The following is a 27,548-nucleotide window of genomic DNA, read 5'->3' on the forward strand; positions in this document are numbered from 1 at the left end:
CAAATGACTCCAATTAAAGTGGATTTATATCACAGACTTATCACAAACCAGCGCTGCAGTGAAAACAAAGTGGTGTTCAATGGGCTGAGAAGAGCTGCAAGAGTGCTCTAAATCTCCTTGTTGTTTTATGCTTCTCTTCCACGGGGATCATGGGAAAAAATCCAATTTGTCCATTAATCTCATCTGCTCAGGGTCTCTGGAGCTCCAGACACACCCGGGCCTGATCAAAGATGGAGGAAACACCGTGTGACAGAGCCACAGATTTTCCCCTGAGCGACTTCAAAAAGACTGCAATAGATAATCCAATTGAAATGGACACATCACCTTTGGGTGCTGCTTTGGGAGAATCAGTGCCTAATTTTCCTCTTCCTCCCTCCTGCTTTTTTTTTCCTGTTTTTGAACAATCATTCCTCAGTTCTCAGTGAGTCTGGCTGATGGTTTGTATAAGGCTGTAAGATAACAATGCATCATCGTTTGGGGATCAGAAATATTTGGCACCTGTGCGTCAGGTGTGGCAGTGGAATTTCAACTCTGCAGGGCAAAGGGTTTTAATTAATCTGAAACACGGGCACACAGATGTTTCAATGAATAGGAGCTCAATTATTAATTGAAACTAAAGACACTTACTGTAGCATATCTTGTATTTACTTATATTTTATTTTTTAGTAACTGTATAAATTATTCAGATGTTTTACAGGCCCAAGCAACAAGTTTTCCACAGACATTGCACCATAATTTTTTGAGCATCATTAAACACTTGTTTGGTAAGAAATCACTAATCTATTTTAAAATGGCATTTTTACTCTTACTGCACCTGCCATATTACAAAAGGGTTTGTGCACGTACATGTGAATACAGTTTCAAATAATAACAAATTAGAAAAGCACAGGTTTGCAAAACATTGCAAAAAAAGTTCCTTCTCTGAAGGGAACATATACAATCCAGGTTTCATTTGAATGTCCAGAGTAAACAAACTCGTACTTGATTGTCTATTATGGTCTGTGAGTCAAGACCTTTTTTTAAATTGTTATTTGAATGAGAGCGAGTTCGTACTCTTTTTGTTTTCCCCTCGGGAGACAGTGACAGGCTGAGGCTGCAGGACAAATAACCTCCCACAGCTGGCTGCGTCCCTGAACGCATCGGTGCAGTCAGTGTCAGTGGAGTCTCCATGCGCTTGGAGCTCCGGTCTGGACGCGGGCCAGAGCCTGTCTGGTATCAAACCAGCCTGAACAGATACTCTCAGACATCTCATTTCTTCACCTCATTCCTGAGTCGGGACTCTGCCCACCCCTTGTGTAAAGCAATTTAAACCTGATAGGACATCATCTGCCTATCTCCTCTGAGAATCTCCTCTGGACTGTTACACGGCAGCAGCAGCAGCAGCAGCAGCACTGTGGAGTCTGAGCCACGCATGGCTTTTACGCGCAGACCTGCGTCCACGCACTGTCCACCAACTGCCCTGTGAGACGCACTTTAATGCAAGTTTGAAGTTGTGACTTCTCTCATGCTCCATATTTGACCCCGATCCGTGGAAATGCTCCGTCCAGATCCATAAAGGACCAACGACTGGTTAATATGAACTTAATGCCAAGTGGAATATGTTTTTATTTGTCTGTAGCAATCTGCTGGCTGATGGCCGAGGAGGTCGATGCGTCCTGGTGGTGAGTAAATTCATCCCATTTTTATTTTTTATATACATATATCTTCATTGCAAAATGCAAAGCGAAGACCTGTTACTATTTCAAACTGCCACGTTTAAATAACTCTTCAAATTAAGTGTAATTTTAGTTGGGTCATTTATTTATATTATGGGGAAATTGCACGTTACTTAATATTAGCATGGAAATATGACAGATCATAGCCTTTGATTAGTTTACTGTTTACAAGAAAAACAACAAAACAAGACAGAAATCATGACCAATATATATTAATAATTATCGCGGTAAAATATGAGATAATTAAAGATGGATTTTGCTCCTGACTCAAAGTTGAAGAAACCAGTTAATTGTGGTTTCCCTCATTGTTATGTTGGTATTAAAGAAAATTATATATGTATATATATATATATATATATATATATATATATATATATATATATATATATGTATAAATATATAAAACCAGCAAATGAAGAATATCAGTATATATATATACTGATATTCTTCATTTGCTGTTTTTTCCCTGGATAGACTCTGTTTAATGAATATCTGTGAAGTGAAGAGGCTTCACACTGTGACTCTGAACATTACTATACAAACAGATTTCATGTATGTGCTCTCTCTGTGTCTGTGCAGCCTGTGTGAGTTTGCATGTGTTCACGTTTTGTAAGCAGTCTGTCATCAGGTACATGTGAGTGTGGGCTTGTTAGGAGAGATTTCAACACTTTCTCTTTGCCTCGTGTCTTCAACATTGTTTACTCTGAGTGTGCCCCGTGTCCAGTCAACGCATTTCATTTATGCTGCAGCAGTACAGTGCAAAATCAAATCCAATTGATGTATCAACACACGGCAGAATAGTTGAACAGAGATGTTAATTTATCTGTTCCTACTCAATTTGTCTGGGATACAATTCAAAAATAATTATGGCAATTACTTTTCTTCAAACAGTGTTTGTGTGCTGATCTTAACACTTTTAATCACTTTCAAGTATTTTACCACAGAGTACCAAAGTTTTCTCTGTTGAACCAGAAGGTAAAGAAAATTGCTTTCTTCGTCTTTCATTTATAATCTGAGAGAAATAACCAACTGACAGAAATATCCATATCAACGATGTCTATTAAAAAAAAATGTCTATTATTAGCCTATAACATTATTGCCCTATTACCCGTCCTTCACTTTGCTGCTAGTTCAGGCAAATGAACAAAGATATTATTTATTTATTTCTTCCCTTTCTTAATTTAAGTTCCAGTGTGTGAGAATTAGTGACATCTCATGGTGAGACTCCCTCTGCTCACTCCTTTTCCAGGTGTGTCAGGAAAACAACGTAGCCCTCACACATGAAACACCTGAATCAGCTGATGTTTCCATAGATACAGATGTTTTAAAGTATAATATATATCATTTGTAAGACTATACTCATCATGTAGATATTAAGCTGTTCCGTCTTGTCTTTTCTGTTGGAGAAAACTGTAGAAACATGGCACGATGGCGGCCTCCATCACAAAAGAGCCTTGCCTAAAATCTTCTTCTAAAGTCATGAAAACTGAAGGATTTTTATTTCAAGTCACACACTTCTACAAACATACCTATATGAGTTATATATTTAGTAGGTGTGGGTCAAAATATTGATTTGGTGATATATCATAGTCCTTCCTTGTGCATGAAAATCAATGTTTTAATTAATAAATTAAGCTGCCGGCTGCCTCGACGGCGCTGCTAAAATGAATGAAGGAAACTTGGGTGCAAGTTACCTGGCTGAAGAAGAGGGAGTTTACAGCAGGATAACGGGATAATGACTTCATGCACTCTGTTTTCTATGTGATGAATAAATAGAGAAATCCTGCACTTTTAACTATCCACAGAAATGTTGTTTTCTAGACAGATATCGCGGCTGTATTGTGATATTATTGGTAACGTGGACCATGTGTCACGTATAGTATGATGAGGTACCTAGTGCTTCCCACCTCTAGTGCCTGCCAATAAAACCTTCTAAATGATGGAATGGGCTTAGAAAATGATTTAACCCCTCCCCCTGCCCCTCTGCTCTGCAGGTACATGGGCACACTGGGCTCTCAGGTGATGTGCGACAACATCCCTGGTCTTGTGAACAAGCAGCGCCAACTGTGCCGCCAACACCCCAGAGTGATGCAGGCCATCGGGGCCGGGATGAAGGACTGGATCTCAGAGTGCCAGCATCAGTTCCGCAGCCACCGCTGGAACTGCAACACCACCACCAGGGACCACAACCTGTTCGGACGCCTGCTGCTACGCAGTGAGTGGAGGGAATGTTAGACGTGTGAGGGGACAGTCAGGAAAAATAAAGCATAAATTGATTTTAAATGAATAGGGCTGAAATTGAGTGCTAATTTTACTTGCACTCACTAATTTGGAGCTGAAGTTCATATCCATTTCTGTTATTAATCCCCTTAGGGAAAGTAATTCTCTGCATTAGAATTAGGAGCGGTGGGCTGCCACACTGAGTAGCGCCCGGGGAGCATTGGGGGTTGGGTACCTTGCTCAGGGGTACCTCAGCCCTTTTTGGCCGGGTGGGGATTTGAACCGGCGTCCCTGCGGTTACAACTCAAGTTCCCTTTCCACTTGGCCACTGGGTTATATTATACCAGACTGAGACATGGATGCTCACTCTCACTGGCTGCAAGCAGTGAAAAAAAAATCAATGCTCACTAAAGTCTACTAAATCTTAAAAATGCTGCTGTGAACTTTAAAGGTTTTGACGTTCTGTTAACCGTTCGCTCCCCACACCAAACTCCATAGAGAAAATCAGCTTTTTTACATCATGACACACATTGAGTTGTTGATCTACTTCTGCCTCCATCAGTGAGTTCAAACGTGTTATTTTGTGACTTTTGTGTTTGAAATCCATAATTTGGTTGTGACATAGTGACACAAACTTACCAAGGTAAAAAGAAGTGGTATTAAGCAGGTAGCATCAACTCCAGTGTCTTCACATGCTAAAAATGTTGATTTTCTGTATGGAGTTAGGTGCAGGAGAGTGAGCAATTAACAAAGCAACTTAGTATCACAGACAAACACTGCAGAAAATCTGAACTCTTCATTTAAGCGAACACCACCAGAACATTTGTGTTCGTCTTGAGGTGATGTTGTGGTATTATGACGGCCCATGTTTCACCCCCTGCAGTGCTGTAAGTGAGATGCAGGGATGAGGTGCAGAAAATGTGTGTACAAAGCATCTTCTTCATGACACACTGACCTGAGGTGCTGTCAGGTGCCTCTAACACTACACAGCTACTAGAATCCCTGCTACTGTATACGCTGGCTTGTGTTTCCAGGTCATTGTTGGTCACCTTTTTTTTTCGGCGTGGGGTGGGGCAGCGTGAATCATGATATGTGTTACAGTACACCCATCTGTTTGCACTCACAAACATGTTTGACAACACGCCTGAAGTTAAAACAAACAAGTGGTTGGTTTTATAAAGTGTGATAGATTTACTGCAGAATCAAATTGTCCCCTTTCTTCACAAACCATGTCTCTATTTCTCTCCGTTGCTCCCTCTCTCTCTCTCTCTCTCACTCAAGTTGGATCACATTCCACACCAAGTCTCACTTTACAGTTGTACATTTATCATGTCAGTGCAGTCGACTGGTTTCTCCGTCAGTCTGTTCTTCTGCCGGGGGCGTCAGCGTTACTCGGTATTCAGTTACAGTGCTGTGTACAGATTTTTTGCTTATGCAAGAAAATTTACACAACAGTTTGGACAAAGGGGTTAGTTGTTTAAGGATTTTCTTAGGCAAAGGCACGGACATTTTCCACTCAAAAGTCCATCGATTATTGGTCAGTAAAAGAATATTCACAAGTTTGTTCAATTATTGTTTTAGCTAAACTATATTGTAATCCAGTTAGGTCCAATAGGTCGATTTATTTCCAATAAGATAATTTGCTCTGTTTCTCAAATATACTTCACACACTGGTATGGTGACATTATATTAAGATGGAGCAATAGATAAGGTGACTCTAGTTATTATTATATAACTTATTATTATTCATTCATATAATTTTCTATGTAAATTTTGGCTGAATGATTTTGAATAAATATCTAATTGGGATTATTTTGATTTATTATTATAGGAATTGCGATATGATGCCGAACTGTTTATCAGTTAAAAAAAAGACTTTAATTGTTAATCATTAATCTCCAACAGTTAGAAAAGAAAATTTCTAAAATCTCAATATTTTATAGAGTGGTCTTTTTCCTATTTCAGTCCAGTCTGCGCTCTGGTCATGCAGGAAGTACTGAACTAATCTTATTAATGAACTGATTCTAACGATTCAGTACACCGAAAACAACTGCTTTGCTCATCACTGGTTTGTGTCTTTGTGTTGGAAACAACGTCACCGCTGCTATGACAACCCCACACACGTTGAAGAGGTACTATAGTAAATGAAAATGACGTGTGTGATATCAAACTGAGTAGAGCCCAGTAGTGCTGTACTACTGGGCTGAAGTGTATAATGGAAAAGCTCCATTAGTCCACATTTTATATACAGTCTATGCTTCAGCTACTGATTCAGTGATCTAATTACTCTGCACTCAGCTCATTTAAAAGAGGAATGGCCGAAATATTGACTCTTTCTAAATAGAGCTAATCTCTGCACTTTGAAGATGGCCGTTGGTTTGTTAGCACTGTTTATGCTCACTGCAGAAGACGTGTGATGTATTGGCCATTGAGGAGGCCAGAGAAGATGCTGTCACGCAGCCAGTGACTGAAATATTGAAAAAATGAGTGTGGATGAGCGGTGTGTCGCGACAGGTGAAATCAGTGCAGAAGCGTTCCGTCAAATCTGATGTGTCACTGTGTGTCTCGGGAGCTAAAATCACTCCGTTTCCATCGTGAGGACTTGTTATAACAAGTCATAATCTTTTTTATTGGACCTGGCGGCCTGATGTTCCTCTCCCATGCCCTGAGATTTAACCTGCAAGGCGGATCCTTTGACTTATTCTGTTTCATGTTGGGGCCTCTAATCAGCTGTGTGGTATTCAGACCTCCCACCCAGACCCTGGCCATGTCACACAACATTATCACGGCACATCGAGGCACAGTCAGAAGCTCCTTATTGTCAATGTCAGGAGGCTAATTTCAAACAATTACACAGGAGTTCCCCAGCATTTTCCTGATTAACCTCGTTAGTAACGCGCAACTTAGCTGCTTAAGTCATTTGTGCACGCTGGTCATATGGAACCAGAATGTACATGCTGATATGTTTTCATCTAATTTTTTCCCCACTAAACAAACAAATCATTAACAATAAAGAACAAAACTACAAAAATCAGAGCAGTCAGTGGTTGTTGAAAACTCTTGTTTTTTGGCAGTTTGGATTCGGCACAGTGGGACACATTTTGGTGAGGAATGAAACTCAAGTTTAATACCTAATATCTAAGCTTTAGTTCATTAAAATAAATAAAGATGCATGTTTGTGTTCAAATGTTCAAATTTGGGCCAGCAAATTATCCTGTGAGTTAAGTGCTTTTGCCCATTTTTCCAGAATACCTTTCAATATCTGGCAGTTATTTACAATTTACTGCGTGATAAAATAGTTGCATAATAATTTAAAATTAAGAAAAATGAAACGTTTTATTTACAAAAACACTGTAGTTGCACACAAACACCAGATTTTGTGTGTTAAATTAGAAATTTGAACAGTATATAACATATTTAAGATAATATTTATGTCCAAAAATAGGCCAAAAAATGGAAACTATGTACTGTTTTTTTTCCAACTCTCTCCTCTCTGGTGACAAAGACGCTGATTTACTGGCTTCCTGCAACAGCACGTGTGAAATTACCGTAATAACCACATGGTTTTGACTTGCATCTTCTCAGCTTTCCAAAAACGGCTGTAATTTTTCCGATTCAAGTTCCGATTCAAGTAGCACAACAACTGTTGCGTAATCATGGCGTAATAATGGTAATGCAGAGTGCGCTTGCGCAATCCTGTCATCTGCGATATGCTCGGTGTTAAAGGGTTAACATGCAGTGTTATGAATTCTTACTCACATTAAATGCAACTATTTGAAATACAAAGAAACGTTTTTACGTTTTCTGGCGTCTTCATTTGGCTGAGGATCCGTTTTCGTGTGAACTCATATTGGATATTATAGTTTTGCACATAATCAGATGTAAATGAAATTCACAAACTTACTTGCAGGTGCACGTCCTGGTCCTGATCGTGTCTGCAGGTGCTTGAATCCCCAGCCGTGTTCCACAAACTAAAGAGGAGTGTGAACAAAATATGGTGCAGAGAGATTCAATGACGTGACACTGTGCTTCGTTTCAACTCAGATTTAACCTATTTTTAACAGTGTGAAATTATAGTTGTGGGCAGCTTTACGTTCTGTATGTCAAACAATCTGCATCTTGCATTGCCGTCACACTGTGTGCCTTCATGTGCCTTCACACAGACACACACACACACACACAGGTCTTTGATCCCTCTCAGATCTCTCCTCTGCTACATGGAGGGCAAAGATAAGAGCAGATATCAGGGCATTGCTGGTAAACCTGAGATGTTTATCCATCTTGGAGGTAGATGAAGGTTTTTTTTGTGTGTGTGTGTGTTTTTTTAATTCTAGTTCTTGCGTGAAATAAAAGCCTCACAAACAAGGGTCATACAGGTAGCAGTAACTTCTGAAAGATCGTTGGAGTTTCTCATGGATTTAAATTGTGCTATCGGCCGGCCAGATGGATATCGCGAGATGAAAGTGTTGTCAGATTGATAGGGTTGGAGTGATAGTTCAGGTTTTTTGAAGTGATGTTGTGTGAGGTACTGACACAATCAGCTGAGCTGTGCACACCATCTTTGCTGAGTCTAGCGTAAGACAAACACACACACACACACACACACACACTCACTCAGTGAAAACTGCTCTCACTCTCTCTTAAACACACACACCAAACTCCATAGAGAAAATGTGTGATTTTATATCAAGGCATACAGGACTTGCTGATCAATTGCTGCCTCCAATAATTTCAAATGTGCTATTGTGTTACTAATGTTTTGAAATATTTTGTTCAGATTTATTGGAGTGACACAAACTTGCCAAATAAGGTTGCAGTAGACGAGCAGCTCCCATGTCCGAATGAGCTTAAAATGCAGATTTTCACTATGCAGTTTGGTGCAGTAGTGGTTTACAAACTTCAGTCTGTATTTGGGGGGGAAAAAAAAGGCTGTTAAAAATGAGAAAAGGTGATGAACAAACACTTAAATTACATAATTTACCTCAGTACCTCATATGACCACACATGAAAAATAAATACACGGTCACTTTTAACATAAAAGAATACTTTAAAAATGTCCTTATGCTGATGGTTTTCAGTGTTACTGGTACTGTACTGGTTTTAGCTGCAGGGCTCTGTCCACAGGTCATCAATAAATGAAATAGTTATTGGATGAAAGTGTTTGCACACCAACTCCCAGTGGGTCCCAAAACATTGGGTCGGGGCCCACAAGTGGGTCACAGAAGATATATTTTATTAAATCATGTGCATAAAATAAAGATGTGATTCATTTATCAAACAAGTAATATAAGTTGATAAATTATTTGGAAAAAATTGCAGTAAAAATGCTATAATACACAATTTATATTGTAAATTGGCTGATGATAGGTAGATAGGTAATCATCTTTAAAAGGTGGTTTCTGTATAAAATGTTTTGGAAACTCTGAATTAACCTGTGTGTGTGGGAGGAGCTGTTGTATTTAAGTCATGACACTGATCGTTGTGATACTAATATAGATGTAATAGTGCTATGATGAGAGCACTATTTACATCTATGTTTTCAATGACTTTAAGCTTTGAAGGGAATCAAACACTCATATTCACCTTTTCATTTATTTTAACTTTAATCATCTTGATTTTTTCTCTCTCTCTCCCCTCAGGCAGCCGAGAGGTAGCCTTCGTGTACGCCATCTCCTCGGCCGGTGTGGTTTACACGTTAGCGCGAGCCTGCAGCCAAGGGGAGCTGGACTCCTGCTCCTGCGATCCCACTAAGAAGGGCTCGTCGCGGGACGCCAAGGGCACCTTCGACTGGGGCGGCTGCAGCGACCACGTGGAGCACGCCATGCGCTTCAGCCAGGCCTTTGTCGACGCCAAGGAGAGGAAGGAGAGGGACGCGCGGGCTCTCATGAACCTGCACAACAATCGAGCCGGCAGGAAGGTAAGGGGTGCTCTCACCTGAGAACTGAGTCACCTGGTAGAAAAGAACAAACACAAAACTGAAGCAGTGAATCAAGAAGAGTTAAAGTCACTAAACACTAAAACCACTGTGGCAAACATGGCAGCAGCCTCATAAATACCCACCTGTTATTCTGCATTAGCTCTTCAGCCATAATGTGTTAATGGACATTTAAATCAATTTACATTTTTTAAGAAATCCTTAAGGATCAGTAATATTTAAAATGTACAGTATTTTGCTTCCAGGATAAGGGAAAACCAGATTTTTTTACTTGAATTTTCACATATTTTTCTCAACAAATACAGAAAAAGGTTTAAAGGAGAGAAAAGAAAATATAACAAAAACAAATATGAATATATTAAACAATAACATTTAAATAAATTAAACTAAATAAAGGCTAGAGGGGTTATTTATAGGTTTGCGATGATAGTTATGTAGGGAATAAATCAGATTCAAAGTTGAGTTCAGGATAACATAATAGCATACAGACATGGAGAAATGTGTTTTCCAGCATAGAAATGTTTGTTGAGACACTGTAAAGCTTCGTGGAGAATATTCTTTACAATTATGAGAAAAGACTGAAGCATTTTAGCATCGTCACATCAAAAATGAAGCTCTCAAAGAAAAGAACACTATACGTACTGTCTGACTGGTTATGTTTTGGAGCCATTTCGCTTTGTCTTGCGTGGGACGTTCTAAAAACGGCTGTGCAATAAAATTTTAAGTGAAGGGTCCCATCATTTTTGTCCATGCCATTGCAATTAGTTCCATTATTTTAAGTGATTCAATTTGTTTCAACTTGAATCAAAGGCAAAGCCTTTTTGTGTTAAACACGGAGTAAACCAAGAAGCCAATTACTTTAGTCAGTTTCAAGTTATTACAGAGAATGTTGGGCACCAGAACATTTGTCTCCATCTGTATAAGTAATCTTGTATATAACAATTTTTGTGATTTTTTTTTTAGTTAATTAAAGCTGTGGTAGATAACTGCGGCAGTTGCTGGTCAATTAAACAGGGGAAGCTCATTTCAGGCCCAGAGAAGCTCAGCTTCAGTTCAAACTGTACATATTTGACTGTCCTGGCTGTCTCAGAGGAATTGCCTCTGGTAGATAATGTATTTTTGATCAACTCTTTGTTTCTCCCCTGTTTTCTGTGACAGGCAGTGAAGCGCTTCATGACGCTGGAGTGTAAATGTCACGGTGTCAGCGGGTCGTGCAGCCTCCGCACCTGTTGGTTGGCGATGGCCGATTTCCGACGCACCGGCGACCACCTGCGGAAGCGCTACAACGGCGCAGTGCAGGTCGTCGTCAACCAGTACGGCACTGGGTTCACCGCCGCGCACGCACACTTCAAACGGCCCAGCAAGAACGACCTGGTGTACTTTGAGAACTCGCCGGATTATTGCATACGGGACCACGAGTCAGGTAAACATCTGTCATCCTTTGCCTTTAACACAGAATCTGCGAGACAATCGCCGCGTCGGTGAAGCAGAGCTGTCAGATGGAACGAGATGGAATTAATTCACTTGAAACCGCAGACACACCCTGACAGATCCAGGCCAGCGATCACTGACATCTCTGAGAGGCTTTCAATTCTGTGTATATAGACTTGAAATGTCAGGCGTCTCGGTTATTTGGTTCCACCTGAGTTCAAACGACTCTAACACACTTCTCAGCTGTGCAAATGAACCACACTAAAGTAGAGTTCAGCCTGAGAGGATGAGCGTGAACAGATGTTTCTTGAGCATTTTTTCAAGTTTCTGATCAAAGATATTTGGTGAAATGCTAACAAACAAAATCTTTCAGCGGGTGAAATGTTCTGTTCAGCGTCTGATCTGATCAGAATTAGTGAGATTGGTTGGTAAAAGTTTATATTAGGGTTTTTGAAGTGTGGTTGTTGTATGAGGCACTGACACTTGTCAGCGCTGATTGCATTGTCTCTCGGTGAAAACTGCTTTCAGCTGGGACACAAGAGAAAAACGAAGTTTTTACCCACTTTACAAAATGCTCAGCCACTAAAATCGATGCCTACTGAAGTCTACAGTAAATTGGGAATATGTTTGCAACTTCATCTTACTGTTTGACAGCATTTTCCAACAGCTCACGCTCTCACACCAAAGTCCATAGAGAAAAACAGTGTTTTTATCTCGCTTGTAAATGGGAGTTTCTGGTACCTCCTGCGTACCATGATGTAAAAGTGCTTATTTTCTCTATGGACTTTGCTATTGCGACAAAATTGATAAACATGTTCTTCAGATATTGTAGACTTTAAGCACCGCCAGCCACCCCCAGGTTGTCTTCACAGTCAGTGCCATCCTGTCACGTCTCCACGGTTTCTCTCAACTGTTATTATTACAGAGCCAGTAGGTTTGACATCCTGTAGCTTTTGTAGCTGCAGTGTCAATCACAGTTCCAGCTGTGTGGTGATTAGTTACAGCTTTGTGTGTATTTTCTGTGATTAAACTCAAAGCTCCTGACATGAGACAGTAGGTGGTAAAGTGATCCCGGAGCTCAAGTATCGGCTTCAGAAACTCTCTCTCTTCTCGTCAGTACTTCATTTTAATTTGTAGTTGACTTTTTCTTTCAAGGAATGAATACATGATTAACAATGCGCCAGACTGAGATTCATTTTAGTAAATAATTCTGTTGGGTTTTCACTTGATTGACTCAACAAAACACAGGCAAACACCTTGAAGAGATTTCAAAATGTACACTCACCTACTCAAGTGTCAGGAGTGGCGTCCAGTGAGGTCTTCTGTTTTAGTCCACCCGTGTCTGGCATCAACAAGGTGTTTATGCCCAGATAATCTATGATAATCTGTCATTCTCTGTCAAATCTAAAGATGGTTAAATCCCAGTTTCTGAACATGTGTGACCATCCTGTCTGGATGCAACAACCATGCCATGTTCAATGACACTTAAAAGGGGCCATATGATTATTAATGTGTATATCTCCACATGCACTATAAGGACGTAGACATTAACTATGAAAACACCTCCATTAACGCTAATTAATGGGCAAATTTTCTGTCCACATTTAGAGGAAACTTCCTTAAAATTCAACTAAAGGGATAACTAGAGCTATAGATGTGTTTGTAGCATCAGCATGTGACCTTATTCAGTGGTGGAAAACCATACTGGAACCTACTGGAACCACACTACAAAATGCCAAGCAGGTCACACTTTACTACAAAGGTGTTTGCTTCCATGATTGATAACGTTATTTGAGGTCAGAGGTCATATTTAATGACTCTCTATCTCTCTCTTCTTTTTACACTTAGTTTACGATTTACAATTGTTACAATAAGGCCTTAGCGTGGTACATTGCAAACCATGTTAGACAATCGAAATGTGAATTAGAAAATGACTAGACTAAACTAGACAAAGTCTAAAAATGTCAGACCCACCTGCGCTAAAAGAGAGAGAAAATTGTGACAGAGAACTGCTTTTATAAATTAGGTTTAGCACCTTTAAATCACATTTCTTCCTCTTTCTGATGCTCTGTTTGAACTTCAGCAGGTCGTCCTCTGCTGCCGTGTGAGTGGCTGCTTAGATATTTGCGCTAACAAGACGTTGAACAGTTGTACAGTTACAATAAAGTGACAGGTGAGTGTGTACGTTACACAGGGAGAGTGAGAAGGAAAACAAATGTTTGTGTTTGAAAACTGTGAGAGAGAAAGCTAAGACAGACACAGACGGAGAGAGTGTGTGTGTGTGTGTGTGTGTGTGTGTGTCTCAAAGAGGGTGATTGCCTGCCAGGCAGCAGATGATCCGTGGCGATCGGGTGTCGGCCAGTTTAAGAGCCATTACACACTTCTGTAGGCTGAAACCTTAGAGCAGCACACATCACTATAAATCACCTTGTTGCTAACACACACACACACACTCACAGACACGGGTTTGTGCAGCTATTGTTCTTAGGACACTGCTTTGACTGGCATTCATTTATGCAGCCTAAACAAAACCTAATCTCAAACCTTAACCATCAAATGAATGTCTAAGCCTAACCCATAACTAAACCTTACAATCCTAATCCCAAAATCTAATTTTTACCCCAGAAAAACCTCTCAACCACACAGAATGTCCTCACAACCTTAGGTTAAATTTAAAAATGTGTCCTCTCAGTCCACTACAGACAAGTTCACATACAGACACACACACATTAATTAGTCTTTTACTTAATTGGGGCCCAATCACGTATGGCAGGGGCTGAAACGGCAAATTCATGTGAGGGAGTTATTGTAATCATTCAGATTATTATTATTATTATTGTGTGTCATTGCGGTCATTTTTGAGGAGGTTGCATTTGCTCGCAGGTCTGGTGAAAATGCGATATACATTGGACTCTGACCCGTGTGACTAGGTGATCCTTTTTCCTGATGTTCCATGTTTTCAGGCTGGTTCTCGGTGCAGGAGTCGCTCACAGCGCAGTCAACACTTCATGTAGTGTTTGTTTCTATTGCCTCAGACTTTAAGGACCCAATGATGAATTATTTAATAGACAACATAACGTGAAAGGTGGCACACTCTGGTCCTTTTCCTTCCCCCCTCAAATCGTTTTTACCTCTCACCTCCTGATGCACCTCAAGATCTCAGGGCCCCATTAGGGAACAAGAAGAGGCCTCCCAGAAGACATGAAGGTTTTATGGACTGTGTACATGTAAGCAGTGTGAGGTAACACACTCACACTCATACAACCACAAACACACACACACACACACACACACACACACACAGTGTCTGCTGTGAGCCTTTCATGAGAACCTCACTCTACAGAGCAGCTCCCCTGGGACACACACAGAGACAGGCGTGTTCAATCGCTCTCAATCCTGAGTCATGACACATACTGTACACGGAATCACACTGTGTCATTTAGACACACTCACATCTCCCCATACTTGTGAGGACATTATGAATTCCCCAGCACATTCATCTTAACCATCATCTCTAATCCAAACCTGAACAAAAAGTCTGAAAAGAGGTCACTTTTTTGACTTTTTTACTACGGAGCTCCCCCTACAGTTTGGAAGTAGATATTTTTACGACACCACCGCAAACGTCCATCCATCTGCTTTATCCTCACTGTCATAAAAACTCATAACTGACGCTTCCCCTCTCACTTGTTTGCAACGGAGCTTCCCTACTTCCTGCGACAACGGTTTTCTCTGCTTCTTTTTTGCAGGCTCTGCCATGATGAACGTCTAAAATAACGCTATCACGTGTAGTGCCATGAAGCAATCCGTGTTTCTCGCAAAGGGAGACCTCCTGAGGACCTCCTGAGGACTACAGGTCGTTGATCCTGATCTTGCAAGGCTGGTTTTCCACTAAAAGACAGTAGTGGGAGTGGAGTCAGCCCCCAATCTCACCGTGTTTAACCATCACGATGACTCTGACGTTGTCCTGCATAGTTCCGCTTTAAACCTCAAAAAGCCCCTTAAGCTATTGGGACATTTTACAATGTCCTCAAAATGATGGGTTTGAACCAAACTTGGTCCTCACAGCCAGGTCACGTTCGTCCACTAGAGTCCGCATGACGTAAATGTCGTAATCCAGACCCTACGTGGAGGGCACACCTCTAGTTCGGTTCCCCAGCAAAGCATGCACACACTGACTCCGCATGCTCCCTGCGTGCGCACACGCACACACTGACTCCGCATGCGAACACGCACACGCACACACTTTCCAGTCCAGTCTTGTTTTGGGCCAAAAAGACAACAAAGAAAGTGGTAACCATGGAAGCGTACTTGAGGTTGTATGAGGAAATCCAACTATAGTACACACACACACACACACAACTCAGTGCTCAAAGGAAACAAGGAGACACAGATGAGGGCGAGTTCCCGGTGAGAAATCCCCAACACTGCTGCACATGTTATATGAGGTTGAGTTCACCGACGCAGACCCATCAAACTGCGGGCTTGTACACGCATGCGCAGCATGACCCAAAACCACATAAACACACACATTCTTGTACAGCCATCTTTAGGAAGGACACTCATAATAACCTAATTCCAACCTTAAAACCAGGTCTTCACTTATAAACTCTAACTTATAAAGCGTGACAGAATGTCCTCACTTTCCTCACTTATGGTTTTGTCCTCACAGAGATACACACACACGCACACGCACACACACACACACAAAGAAATATGAGGCACAACAATTCTTGAAATACACACTTTGAGTTATTCACTCTTGGTCTTCCTCCCATCACACTCACTGACAAACCTCTCAAAGACATGCAAACTAACTATCAATCATTACACACACACACACACAGAGACACACAGGGCCTACAGAGATGTGAGACGGCCCCTCTCTGCCTCTTTAAAGTGTGAAATCAATTTCCCTCGGCACCGGTGAGGCTCAGGTGCTAAACTCATCTCTCGGCGCCCCCTCATCTTAATTCAATAAGCAGACGCCGAGAGCGAGGTCTTTGAGGAGGACTCTGGCCGTGATGTCACCCCTAGCAGTGCAGAATACCGTGGATGACGGGCGGGCGCTCTGCCAGAGAGGGGCAGGGCTTCAGGTCGTGCCCAGACATATTACCTGGCGAGAGAGCGGCGCGCAGACGCTGTACACGCTGTACACACACACACACACAGCAGAATGTAAACACCAGCAAATTCCAGAACAATGTTCGAGATGGTACTTGAAGTCAATGCATCATATTTTTTTTCTCTGAACCTATATTTATACAGGAGAAGGCAGCTGAACACACACACACACACACATATGTTCTTCAGTAACACTCCTCAGTGAGACAGTAGCATGTTCAGTCCACAGCAGCACACACTTTTCAGCAGGAATTGTATTTTAAACGTCTTCAGTGGTTACACACGACACACTTGAACTAAAACATCAGCTGTTTTCAGCATCTGTCGTTCATCTGACGTTCAATCTGGGAAAGAAATTTGCTGAATTTGTCTGCTTGTAGTTCAGCTGTGTTTCCACTGAGTGGAACAGTTGGGATTGGTACAGAACAGCACAGAACAGAACAAAATAACAGTCCCTACTGGTCCATTTATTGGCACCTTTCCCTTTGGGTACCAGAGTGAAAATGATACCGGTGGCGCTAGACCGGCTCCACCCACAGCAGTCAGCTGTTTGTGCGACAGGAAATAGGCCGTCTTCCTCTTCTTCAACACCCGCACGTCTCTTTTCATGCAAAGCTCGACGTCTTGTTGAGACAAACGTCCACAAACTGAGCAGGGAAACGAAGAGCTGCTGGGTGTCCTCCATTGTGTCGCATTCAATGTTGTTGTTTGTTGTCACGCTACGCATCTCACTGACACAGCCCACACCACATCTGCCAAATCAATGCTCCTTTATATGGACACAAATGTCTGATCGTAAAAGACGTTAAGTAAACGGTAAATATTCCACAAACAGCCGCAGATATTTGCCACTGAACACATGCTGCCGTCAGATGTGAGGTTTATAATAGTCGCTCTTATTGAGGCTGCGGTGTTGACTCGAAACAAAAATAAACACAGTCATGACCTCTGCACACTGAAGACAAGAGAGTGAGGTTGTACAGTCAGTGTGTGTGTGTGTGTCTGCTGTAAAATGAAGAGCTGATGAAGAGTGGGAGCGCGGGGCCGACGGCTCCTATCATCAATCTCTCATCTCTCCGTCGTCTTAGCGTTCATCGTCTTACCCAGACGCCTCCTGTCTCATCTTCACTGCGCGGGCCGCTCTCCTGCTGCGCTCCCATTGGCTCCCCGTAAACCCATAAACCCTCTCTGATTGGACAAACGGGTGGCTCAAATTCTGCCGAGTCACATTCCTGGTGTCCGTCTTGGAGCAAGGGTCACTTATCGGTGAGGTATCGGTGAAAGACGCCTGAAATCCTGACACGGAATGAATCTCACCTTCTTTTTTTTTTTAGTCTGGAAGAATCATTGTGAGTGTAAACTATGTGAAATATTCTGGAGGATTGAGTGGCTGTAGAGACAGATTAATCAAAATAGTTGATGATTAATTTAGTCTTTAATTGTTACGGCTCTGATTCTGACTGTTGTGAATAACGTCCTCACAATATTGTCTACTGTCCTCAGGTTGCCTTCAGTTAAACCTCTCTTTCTGTGTCTCTCTCCAGGGTCGATGGGGACAGGGGGCCGCGTCTGTAACAGGACATCCCGCGGCGTGGACGGCTGCGAGGTCATGTGCTGCGGCCGAGGCTACGACACGTCGCGGCTCAGCCGCACCTCCAAGTGCGAGTGCAAGTTCCACTGGTGCTGCGCGGTGCACTGTCGCGACTGCCACCAGCAGGTGGACGTGCACACGTGTAAAGGCCAGACGTGACGTCACTGGACTCAACCGAGCAGTCACTCACTCACACACACACAAAGGATAGTGCATAGACTCCACCCACCCCCCCCACATCACCTGATCACCTGTCAATCAAACAGTAGCTCGTCTTCCTGCTTCTCATCTTGTCTCGTGGTCTTTTATCTGATGATCCAGTTCCTCCATCTGTAAGATATTAATCGCATGTTTGTTCACATTTAACCTGACACATTAAAACCAGATTTAGTGGTTTAAAGATTTAAATCCGATTCGGATCAGTTTTCTACAGCAACACATGACGACAATGTCACCAGTGATGGTACACAGTGGAGTTTAGAGTCTTCTAAATACAATCAAAGGCCACTTTATTAGGTACACCTTCAATTGCTTATTCATGCAAATATCTCATCAGCCAATCAGACTGACTGGTTGGAAATGATGGAAGAGCATCTCAGAACACACAGATGAGCTGCAGCAGCAGATCACAGCGGGAACACTGAGGTGTCCTATGTACCTAATAAAGTGGCTGCTGCTGAGTTATTCTTGTAAAATTGAGGAGTTCTACACTGTGACCAGACGGAGTGAGTTGATGCTCCTCCTATTTTTCCTGCAAAAGAACCCAAAAACAAACAAAAAACACTGCAAATGTGGTCACACCTACGCCGTTACCAGAGCAACCCATGCAGATAAGGTCGGTCATGTTGGCCTCACAGATCTGGTGTCATCACTTTAGTCTGCCTGACAAGATCTGCTGGTGGACACAGATAACCTGTGACAGTGACGCTGCAGTCAAGAGTTTTCACACCAGGAAACAGAAGCAGCATAATCTGATCTGCGCTGGGTCAAACCGAGCAGTCTGTAAGTAAACAGAGGAGAAAGAGGCCCCGAGCACTGACACACTGAAATGACATCTGACATTATATAATCTGTTATAATGGTGTCACTCTGTGCTGCCTTTGACACCAGGTTAATGTAAAGCAGACGGAAAGCCACCATTGTTTGTTTAGCAGCAGCAGCAACAGCAGGGTTGCCAGGTCTGAGTGTCAAAACCAGCCTGCAAAAAATAGAGCAAATGTAAAAAGCAACTCCTTGTTAATAAAACTATCAGCCAATCACGTGGCAGCAACTTAATACATTAAAGCATGTACAATGAGCAGACTGGTCTGAAATAACAGAAAGACAACAGAACCTCAGAATTGCAGGACATGTCAAACCTTGAAGCAAACCGACTACAGCAGCAGCACACCACTTTATTAGGTACACGTGATACCTAAAGAAGTGTTTTTTTACGTTTTACTTCCAGTACATTAACATGAAATCCCCAAAACAATCTCAATCCTCCTCCGCTCACTCTGTCAGAGCCGCTTTTAATTATAACCTAAAATCTGTCCCATTATTCTGACACGACATGGATCAGCGCTGTTGATGTGATTGTTGGTAACTTACCAATCTGTCCGCTGTCCGGTTGCTGCAGCAACAGTTTAACATCCTGTACATACAAACACACCTACAAGAGACAAGTTACTCATTCAGTGGGAGTCTTATAAAACCAGCACCAGGTGTGGAAAGAGCAGATTTTTATAGTGTCTGTCTAAGTGTTTTACTGTCCTTTGTCTAAAGGTGTAAAGTCTCTTCTTCCTTCACTCTATTTATTTACTCTCACAAATGTAAGAAAAATAATCTATTTGTTAATAATCTGTTTTATAGACCTATGATCACGAGTCACAACAACATTTCTTTGTAGATAAGTGGGTGTTTTTCATCCTTTACTTGCAGAGTTTAATCAGACAGGGCCCTGTGTGTGTGTGTGTGTGTGTGTGTGTTTGAGTAAATATTTTTGTAAATTAAAATCAGATTATAGTTTATGGAACCATTTACTGTAACCAGAGAACACACAATATTATCAACAATAAAACTGTTTTCACGACTTCTTACCGCACCGACGCAGCTGCGGTTAAAGCCGGAGCCAGCTCCCTCCCAACTGAGTTTGAATACAAAAGGGCAAATAATGAGTCGAGTCATATTTACCAGCCAGTTAATCTGGAAAGAAAATGTTGAGGCTTAGAATCTGCAAATAAGGAAATCTTCATCCTCCTGTGTGGAAAGAAATGTTCATACAGAACCACATCATTGTTCAGACTCTGTCGAAAACGTCTTTTTTCGATGCAAAAAACACACAGAAAAGCTGGCTTTATTTAAAATTCCTAAAGGTGAGGGAGTGAAGTGGAGAAGAACGTGAAATTAGAGCAGCCGTCGGCTGTGAGGCTGCAGTACCACTGACACAGAGGAAGAGGGCGACAGAGAGCAGGACTGTAGCTAAACCAGCTCTGCGTTGGTGAACAGTGACGTTCAAAATATCGCTTTGAAACGTCATTTTCAAACACTTAGCAACTGTTTTAATCATTTAAATTGGCCATGGTATTTTTAATTATTTTTAATTATTTTACTCTCGCTAAAAATGAATGTTTAAGCATCACCTCAGTGTCAGTCAGGACGGTAGTGAGTGTAGTCGTGTTGTGTTCCTCCTCCTCCTCCTCCTCCTCCTCCTCCTCCGACGGTCGTCTTCAGGCATTTCAAAAACTGCTTCTCTCGTGAATCAAAATGGCGAGAAGAAGCCGACTTGCAGCGATACACAAAAAGTCCTTTATTGTAATTTTTTTTCCGTCTTTTCAACTTTTTTTTAAACGATGGCAATTCATCACCTCTTTTTTTGTACAACAAAAGAACAGCTTTAAATGATTGAAAACCCAAAAAATGCAAACATATCAAATAAAGTCAAAACCAATTCTGGATTCCGCTGTTGTTGTGTTGTGTTGTGTTGTGTTTTTCGCCTCACGCCTCCTCCTCCTCCTCCTCCTGGCGACCGCTTGCGCCCGTTTGCTTTGAACTCTTCATCTTGGCACAGACGTGTGGTCAGTTCAGTCCAATGCAGCATTCTGGGTTTCAGTTCAGCTGTTTCTGTCCGGTTGGAGGTCGGCTCCTGGTTCTGGTTTTCTCCGGGGTCTGGTTCTGTGGTGGTATGTGAGGTCATATGCGGGTGAGCTGGTGCCAGAGGCTGGACGGCAGGATGCTCTCCACCTTCTCCATGATGAAGTTGAGAGGAGCGAACAAGGTGCTGAGGAACTGTGGAGACACAGGTTACAGACGCAGGTTTCTCATGGAGCACTGCACACAAGGTAGAAGTTACTTTACTAATATGTTGGGATCACTGCAGTTAAACCTGATGTTGGACTGCAGTCCACCTTAAGAGACATGCGCGTGCGTTTACAAGTTTTGTGAGGACATCTTGGCTGGTCCTCATAACTTTAAGGAACTTTTTGAGGGTTTTAGTTTTAGGGTAAAGGACTAGGAGAGCATTTATGTCTACGAGTGTCCTCACTAAGATGCTGTACAAGAATGTGTGTGTGTGTGTGAGCCCTCAGTAAGTGAGATGGTATCCACTGATAGTGTCACATCAGTGGGGAGAGATGAGCTCACCCACATTCCAGGCAGCACTGCAGGGCCTGTGGGGCAGTGAGGAGGGGCAGGTGAGGCAGCGCCCTCTGCTGGCTGCTGTGAGTAAAGGACACTGGGAGAGGAGGATGTGCTGAAAATCAGTGACCTGACAGAGACACGCTCCTTCCTGTGGCTGCACACCACATGTGTTAGAGTGTGTGTCCTGTGCTGCTGCTGCTGCTGCTGCTGCTGCTGGTTAAAAATGACACTGACAAGATTCTCTTGGTGTTTCTTAAGTGCAGCACAGCGGTGTTTAAATCTAATGTCATTCCCATGCTGCACACAGGAAGTGATTTGTTTTACACCAAGAAAGAAAGAGGCAACAGCGACACCGCGCGAGTAAAGTGAGGCGGTTTCAAACAGGCAGGAGAACGACTGAAAATACAAAGATACACCGATGTACCGAAGTTTCAGAAGTGAACTGATTAATAAAAAAAAAAGCCTTTGCTGTTTAGCAGTTTGACGGGATAAAGGCATCTCGTCTCCACCTGCCCCTGCACTGATAGTATTGCTTGACAGAGCTCCGGATGCGGCCGATAAATAATGTTCCATCACTTCTGTTCACAAAGACCAAACAGAGGCAGAATAATCACAACAATAGTCACCAAACATTACGTACTGCAGCTTTAAGCTTCACCTTACATTTAAATGCCAGTGTCTACGTTGTAGAATACTGGATTGGAGAAGTTCAAACAGAAAGTTTATTGTGACAGAAGACTTTCAGGAGAAGCCAAAGGACTTAGTCTATGAGATTAGCAGAGGGAGGTGGAGTTAACCTTGGCTGATTTGGGTGAGACAAGAGTCACAGGATCTTTACTTTCAAATTAATTCAAATCAGTTTATCCCCCCGGAGCAGATTTGATATTGATGCGGCAGTTTTTTTTTTTGGCTGAGAGACAGCGCAAGAAGAAAGGTCAAGAGCGGGACTGGATATTCAGACGCATTCAGCGGGCGTAATGTGGCGAAGGAAATTGACATTTTAAAAAGTTCTCATTGACCAAAGTGTAGGCACAACCAGGGAAAAGGTCAGAGTTCAACACAATCATTAGGATTTATTGTTCTGAAGCTTCCTGAACATGATAAACCAAGTAACTCTATGTGTGTACTTTTTATGTCTCTGTGAGGACCCAAAAATCTCATAAATGATAAGGAGTGAGGACAATTTGTCTGGTCCTCCCAACTTTTTGAACTTTTTGAAGGTTAAAACCAAGTTTTAGGGTTAGAATCGGGTTTGTGTGTGTGTGTGTGTGTGTGTGTGTGTGCGTGTGCACACTCACCGCTTTAGCGAACACTCCCATGAGCTCAGGGAACTGGTGTGTGAGCAGAGCCAACATGGCGGTGAAGGAGCAGAGTCCGGCTGTGAAGAGGATGAAGAAGGGTAGCTCCTTCTTTGGATACACTGACACCTCGTGAAACACTGCTTCCACGCAGGACGAGGACACACAGAGACACACAAACACACATCATAACGTTAGTTTTCAGCCACACATATACAGAACATCACACAGGTTTATAGAACCTAAAAAAAGGCTCCACTAATTATACCTATGCCTAAATTCATAGAAAAAAATCAGATTGTTGCTGGTCTATTGTTGCCTTGTTTGATAGGTTTGTGCCACGTAGGTAAAAGGATTTCAAACACTGAAGATACACACTGTTCAACTAGCATTGACAAATTTACTCCTGGAACATTTTGGCGCTCAGACCTTCATTAGAAATTATTTTTTCTTTTCTTTTTTTAGTAGTGAGAAGAAATCATCTTATCTCACAAAGCCTGGTGCCACTTTGGAAACAATAAATTATTAGAATTACTTAATCAGTAAAAGATATTCTGCATTTCAATAAAGTAAATTCACAAAAAATAAGCAGTGTACTTATATTCTTATCAACTTCAGTGACAGAAATTCAAGTTACAAACACTTCTATATACATTAAATATACATTATTGATGGAGCATCAATAATAAGTGTGTGGTATCTTTGGCTAAGTGCAAAGTTTGCTTTGTGTTTATTTAATACTGAATTAAAAAAAGAGAATACATTTGAACTTAATAATGGAGCTACATCACCTGTGTACCAGGATGTAAAAACAGTCATTTTCTCTACACACATTTACCTAAACATCGTTACTTCTTTCTTGCACATAATTCAAGCACTTTCAATGACCCATGTCTATTTAGGGCAATTTTCAAAAACATTCAAGGTCCTTGAATTTTTTTTTCTTCCAAATTCACAAACTTTTAAGGATTTCAAGGACCAGTGGGAACCCTGTCTATGGACTGTGTGTTGTTCTGCTTACTATCTGCACCAAACTTCAGTACCTTGTACAACCACCACAAACCTGAACTATCTCTTTAAGCAGCTTTTGTTTGTTTATGTGTGTGTGTGTGTGTCAGGGTGTCTCTTACTGGGTAGCAGCTCTCTGTCGGCTGTCTCTGTGCAGATGGGGTAAGGATAGAAGAGGTGTCCCTTCTCCAGAGGATAGGGGATCATTCTGAACGCTGCAAACACAAAGAGCACAGCAGCTACTGACGACACTCTTCAGAGGATTCCACAATCTGTTCGTGTGTGTGTGTGTGTGTGTGTGGTGTGGAGGAGGTGTTTGTGCACTCACTGCCTTCCCAGGTGCAGTGCAGCAGGTTGAGCGCCCCCTCCACCCTTTTCCAGTGCTGCAAGTGGAAGAAGGCGTAGGCGATGGCCTCACTGTCGCCTCTTTTCAGGATGTGTTCTGGAGGAAGAATCAGACTCTTCATCTCCAGCAGATACTGAGGAGGAGGAGAGGCAGTGGAGACAGATGACGCGCAGCAGGGAGAGAGAGAGAGAACATGAACAGTGCTTAGTGACAGGCGATGCCAGTTTGACATCAACTTTCATCAAATGCAGATTAAACAGTTCCTTCGGGAATTTATAATCGCAGCAATGACTGTCAATTCACAACACATTTTCCCAAACTAAAACACATCGCTGTAGTTCTCAGTAAAAATCTTCTTTTGATGGGTGACATCCCCCAGTCCTACCTAATGATGTCCACTTGTGATACGGATGTTAATACCAGGTCTAAACTGGGCCTGAGACTCACTTTGGGGACGTGAGGGTTGAACTCCACCGCTCTGTGGATGGCTTCTACTGCGTTCATCTCTGCTGTGCTCAGTCCTCGTCTGGACGCTGCCTCGGGAGAGAACCTGCACACACACACAGAAGACATTATATCTGTGGTACATGTACCAGTTTCCTTTGGTGGTACTTGGAGGAAAATCAGAAATACTGTTCTGCTGTAAGGGCATGTGATCGGAGTTGGGAATAAATCTAATGTTGGGGATAGTGGTGTTACTTCAAGAGATCAATATTTTCAATAAGTCTGAGACTGGTTTAGATGAGTAAAGTTTTGCTTTGCCTGTGCACCGTTAGTTTTACGTCTTACAAAATATCACTAAACGTACAAGTTTGCGTTTTTCCTTAGAGAAGAAATGCCCCCTCTTTCACTTTCACTGCCCTATTTGAGGCAGAAGAGGGAAGACAGAACAATAAATAAAATCACATCTTATTTTCAACATCGTTCGCTTGGAAACTGATTTTATGACTCTTGAAATTGGAAAAATCTCCAACATTACACCTGGAGAAGATGAGACACACAGTAACAGAGAGACAATCTGGCATCCCGTGAGTCTGATTGAAAAATATCAAGTTGTGCAGATTTATGTTGGTTTTTTGTTTGTGTTTTCTTTTGTTTATGTGCACAAAAGGTGCGTTTGTCCTGTTGTCAGAAAGCCATTGCACTCCGTGACTGCGGCACTGCTCCAGTCTGTTCTCTCATTATGGACACAAGGCAGGGCTCCGGGCTGTTTATCAGCTTTATGTTAAAACGTTTAAATAGCAGCAAAGGTACGACAGGGCTCCTTGTACGAGCTCTGAAGCCGACGAAAAGAGATACTCACTTGTCCGATACCGCCCTCGCTTTGAGCAAGGCTGCTGTGTAGCATATTGTTGCAGATTTGGGTAAGCTAATATCTGTGGAGGAGACAAAAAGCAAGACATGAGAGACAGCAGGTCGTAAAAGTTTGGAGTTACAGGTGACAGAGGAGGAGGTGTGCAGCCCTGTGGGACGTGTAAAGGGAGACGGTGGGTTTGAGTTTCACACCTTTAAGGTGTTTTTTTTGTTTGTTTGTTTGTTTATCAACTCTTATTTTTCTGTCATCGAACACTTAAATGTGATCTGCTGAGTTTCACAGTTGACAGAGCTGACGTACTCTCCACAGGCGAGAAGCTGGAACTAAGAAATCATAGGCAATCAAGGTTTAAAAGAAAAAAGATTAGTTTCCTGCCAAATTACAAATGAATATCTGAACTCCATCCTAAAAGTGATTATTGCAAAGTAAAGCAGGACATTTTTGTGATTATGACGTGAGCGGAATGGAATGCATTTTCTTTACAAGTAAAGGTTTTAATGATTAATTTAGGATAAACATAAAAAATGTGGTTTAATAGTTTAAAGAACCATTCCAGGCCAGGAATATAGAGCAGCTCATAAAATATCTTGGAATTCAACTAAATGAATCCAAGTCAGTTTAGCTGCAGAACTTTTAATTTAATGCAGTTTTGGTTATCGCTCCAAAAAGTAATGATGGCACATTTGTGCTGATGCATTTCCCACTGAGCCAAATCCACAGCATGACTCAGTGAAAATGCTGCTGCTGCAGCTGCTGCTTTTCAAACAATTGTTTTCAGCTTAAAATGCAGACAGTGGACACGATTACTACAGCACGTACTAACGGATTCTAGTTTATTTTCTTTACCATCATCTACCAATAGCAATTCATCTTAAATATATGTTGTCATGCTTGTGTGTGTGTGTGTGTGGGTGTGTGTGGGTGTGTCCTCCTCTCACCGTCATACTTGGCCAGAACGGCCTGGACGTCAGCGTAGTTCTGGAGCTCTAATAACGACTCCAGCAGGTTTTCATGGATGTTGAACATACTGAGGAGAGGGAACTCCTTCATTAACTGGAAAACACACAACTGTTGTTACATGTAATACCAGACAGGGGGCGACACATGCACAGTATGCACAGCCAGAAATAAAAAAAGAGAGAGAGCTTAGGATCATCACAATGCAGTCAAATTATACAGTCTTATTTACTCTGAATGAATATTGTGCGTGCGTTGGTTTGAAAGCTTGAGTCCTCAATTTGTTTCTTAAACCCTTTCTTCGCTCCCTCACAGACATTAATTAGTAAAGTAGTCTGAGGGGAATGCAGTCTGCAGCAATCACAAAACTGAAAGAAACTCCACCAGTGTTTTTATTCCAACTAAATGGATTACGGTGCTGACTCATCCAGGTCACAGTCATGTTCACGAGTTAGCTGTGGGCAACTGGACTTGCTCGAGTTCAGAGGAAGACCTCGTCCAAGAGGCTTCTTCAGTTCTTAAGAAGCAGACTGAATTACAGTCTCAAGCCTCCATGGAATTTGGAATTATAACTATTTTAAACAAAGAATAAAAAAAGCAATTGAATCAACTGTATGTCTAATGTGTACATATGGTGTGGATAAATGACTTCACTTGTAAAAGAGACTTTAATGTCGATGTGACTTCCTTGTAAAATAAAGGTTAAATCAATTGACTGACACTAAAAAATAATCAAATAAAAGTGTGTTTATCACTGTGTGTGTGTGTGTGTGTGTGTGTGTATGTTCTGCTGACGGGGTTTTCACTTACATCTCTCATCATTTTAACAGCTTCTCGTGTTCGGCCAAGCTTTCTGGAGCACATGGCCAGTCTTCTCTTTATATACACCAACACGTTGGTGTCTCTTCCTGGTGAGGACATGTCAACAACACTTACATATCAACTTCACGTCTGTGATTAAAACTGAAAGAATAATCCAAACCAGCGGCC

General features: G+C 41.9%; 2 protein-coding genes across 9 annotated transcripts in view; one reads left to right on the top strand and one right to left on the bottom strand.

Moving 5' to 3' along the window:
- Positions 1 to 1,350: 1,350 nt before the first annotated feature.
- Positions 1,351 to 19,408, top strand: wnt2 (wingless-type MMTV integration site family member 2). The gene is made up of 5 exons (XM_044036251.1): positions 1,351 to 1,661; positions 3,710 to 3,930; positions 9,575 to 9,852; positions 11,029 to 11,293; positions 17,970 to 19,408. The coding sequence occupies exons 1-5, from the start codon at positions 1,576 to 1,578 to the stop codon at positions 18,173 to 18,175; spliced, it is 1,056 nt and encodes a 351-aa protein (XP_043892186.1). The 5' UTR covers positions 1,351 to 1,575; the 3' UTR covers positions 18,176 to 19,408.
- A 1,560-nt stretch (positions 19,409 to 20,968) lies between these two features.
- LOC122775971 (suppressor of tumorigenicity 7 protein homolog) overlaps positions 20,969 to 27,548 on the bottom strand; it is a 47,436-nt gene continuing 40,856 nt past the window's right edge. For 5 of the 8 annotated variants that reach the window (XM_044036243.1, XM_044036250.1, XM_044036242.1 and 2 more), the window contains 8 exons: positions 27,369 to 27,466; positions 26,540 to 26,669; positions 25,590 to 25,662; positions 24,734 to 24,836; positions 24,269 to 24,419; positions 24,063 to 24,155; positions 22,933 to 23,075; positions 20,969 to 21,283 (listed from right to left, as the gene is read on the bottom strand). In XM_044036243.1, coding sequence (XP_043892178.1) covers positions 21,188 to 21,283; positions 22,933 to 23,075; positions 24,063 to 24,155; positions 24,269 to 24,419; positions 24,734 to 24,836; positions 25,590 to 25,662; positions 26,540 to 26,669; positions 27,369 to 27,466 — 887 coding nt within the window. In that variant the 3' untranslated portion in view covers positions 20,969 to 21,187. The remainder of the gene's footprint in view (positions 21,284 to 22,932; positions 23,076 to 24,062; positions 24,156 to 24,268; positions 24,420 to 24,733; positions 24,837 to 25,589; positions 25,663 to 26,539; positions 26,670 to 27,368; positions 27,467 to 27,548) is intronic. The other 3 variants (XM_044036249.1, XM_044036245.1, XM_044036244.1) reach the window with 3 other exon arrangements.

The sequence above is a fragment of the Solea senegalensis genome, linkage group LG10, assembly GCF_019176455.1.
Source record: "Solea senegalensis isolate Sse05_10M linkage group LG10, IFAPA_SoseM_1, whole genome shotgun sequence".
Classification (NCBI taxonomy): Eukaryota; Metazoa; Chordata; class Actinopteri; order Pleuronectiformes; family Soleidae; genus Solea; species Solea senegalensis.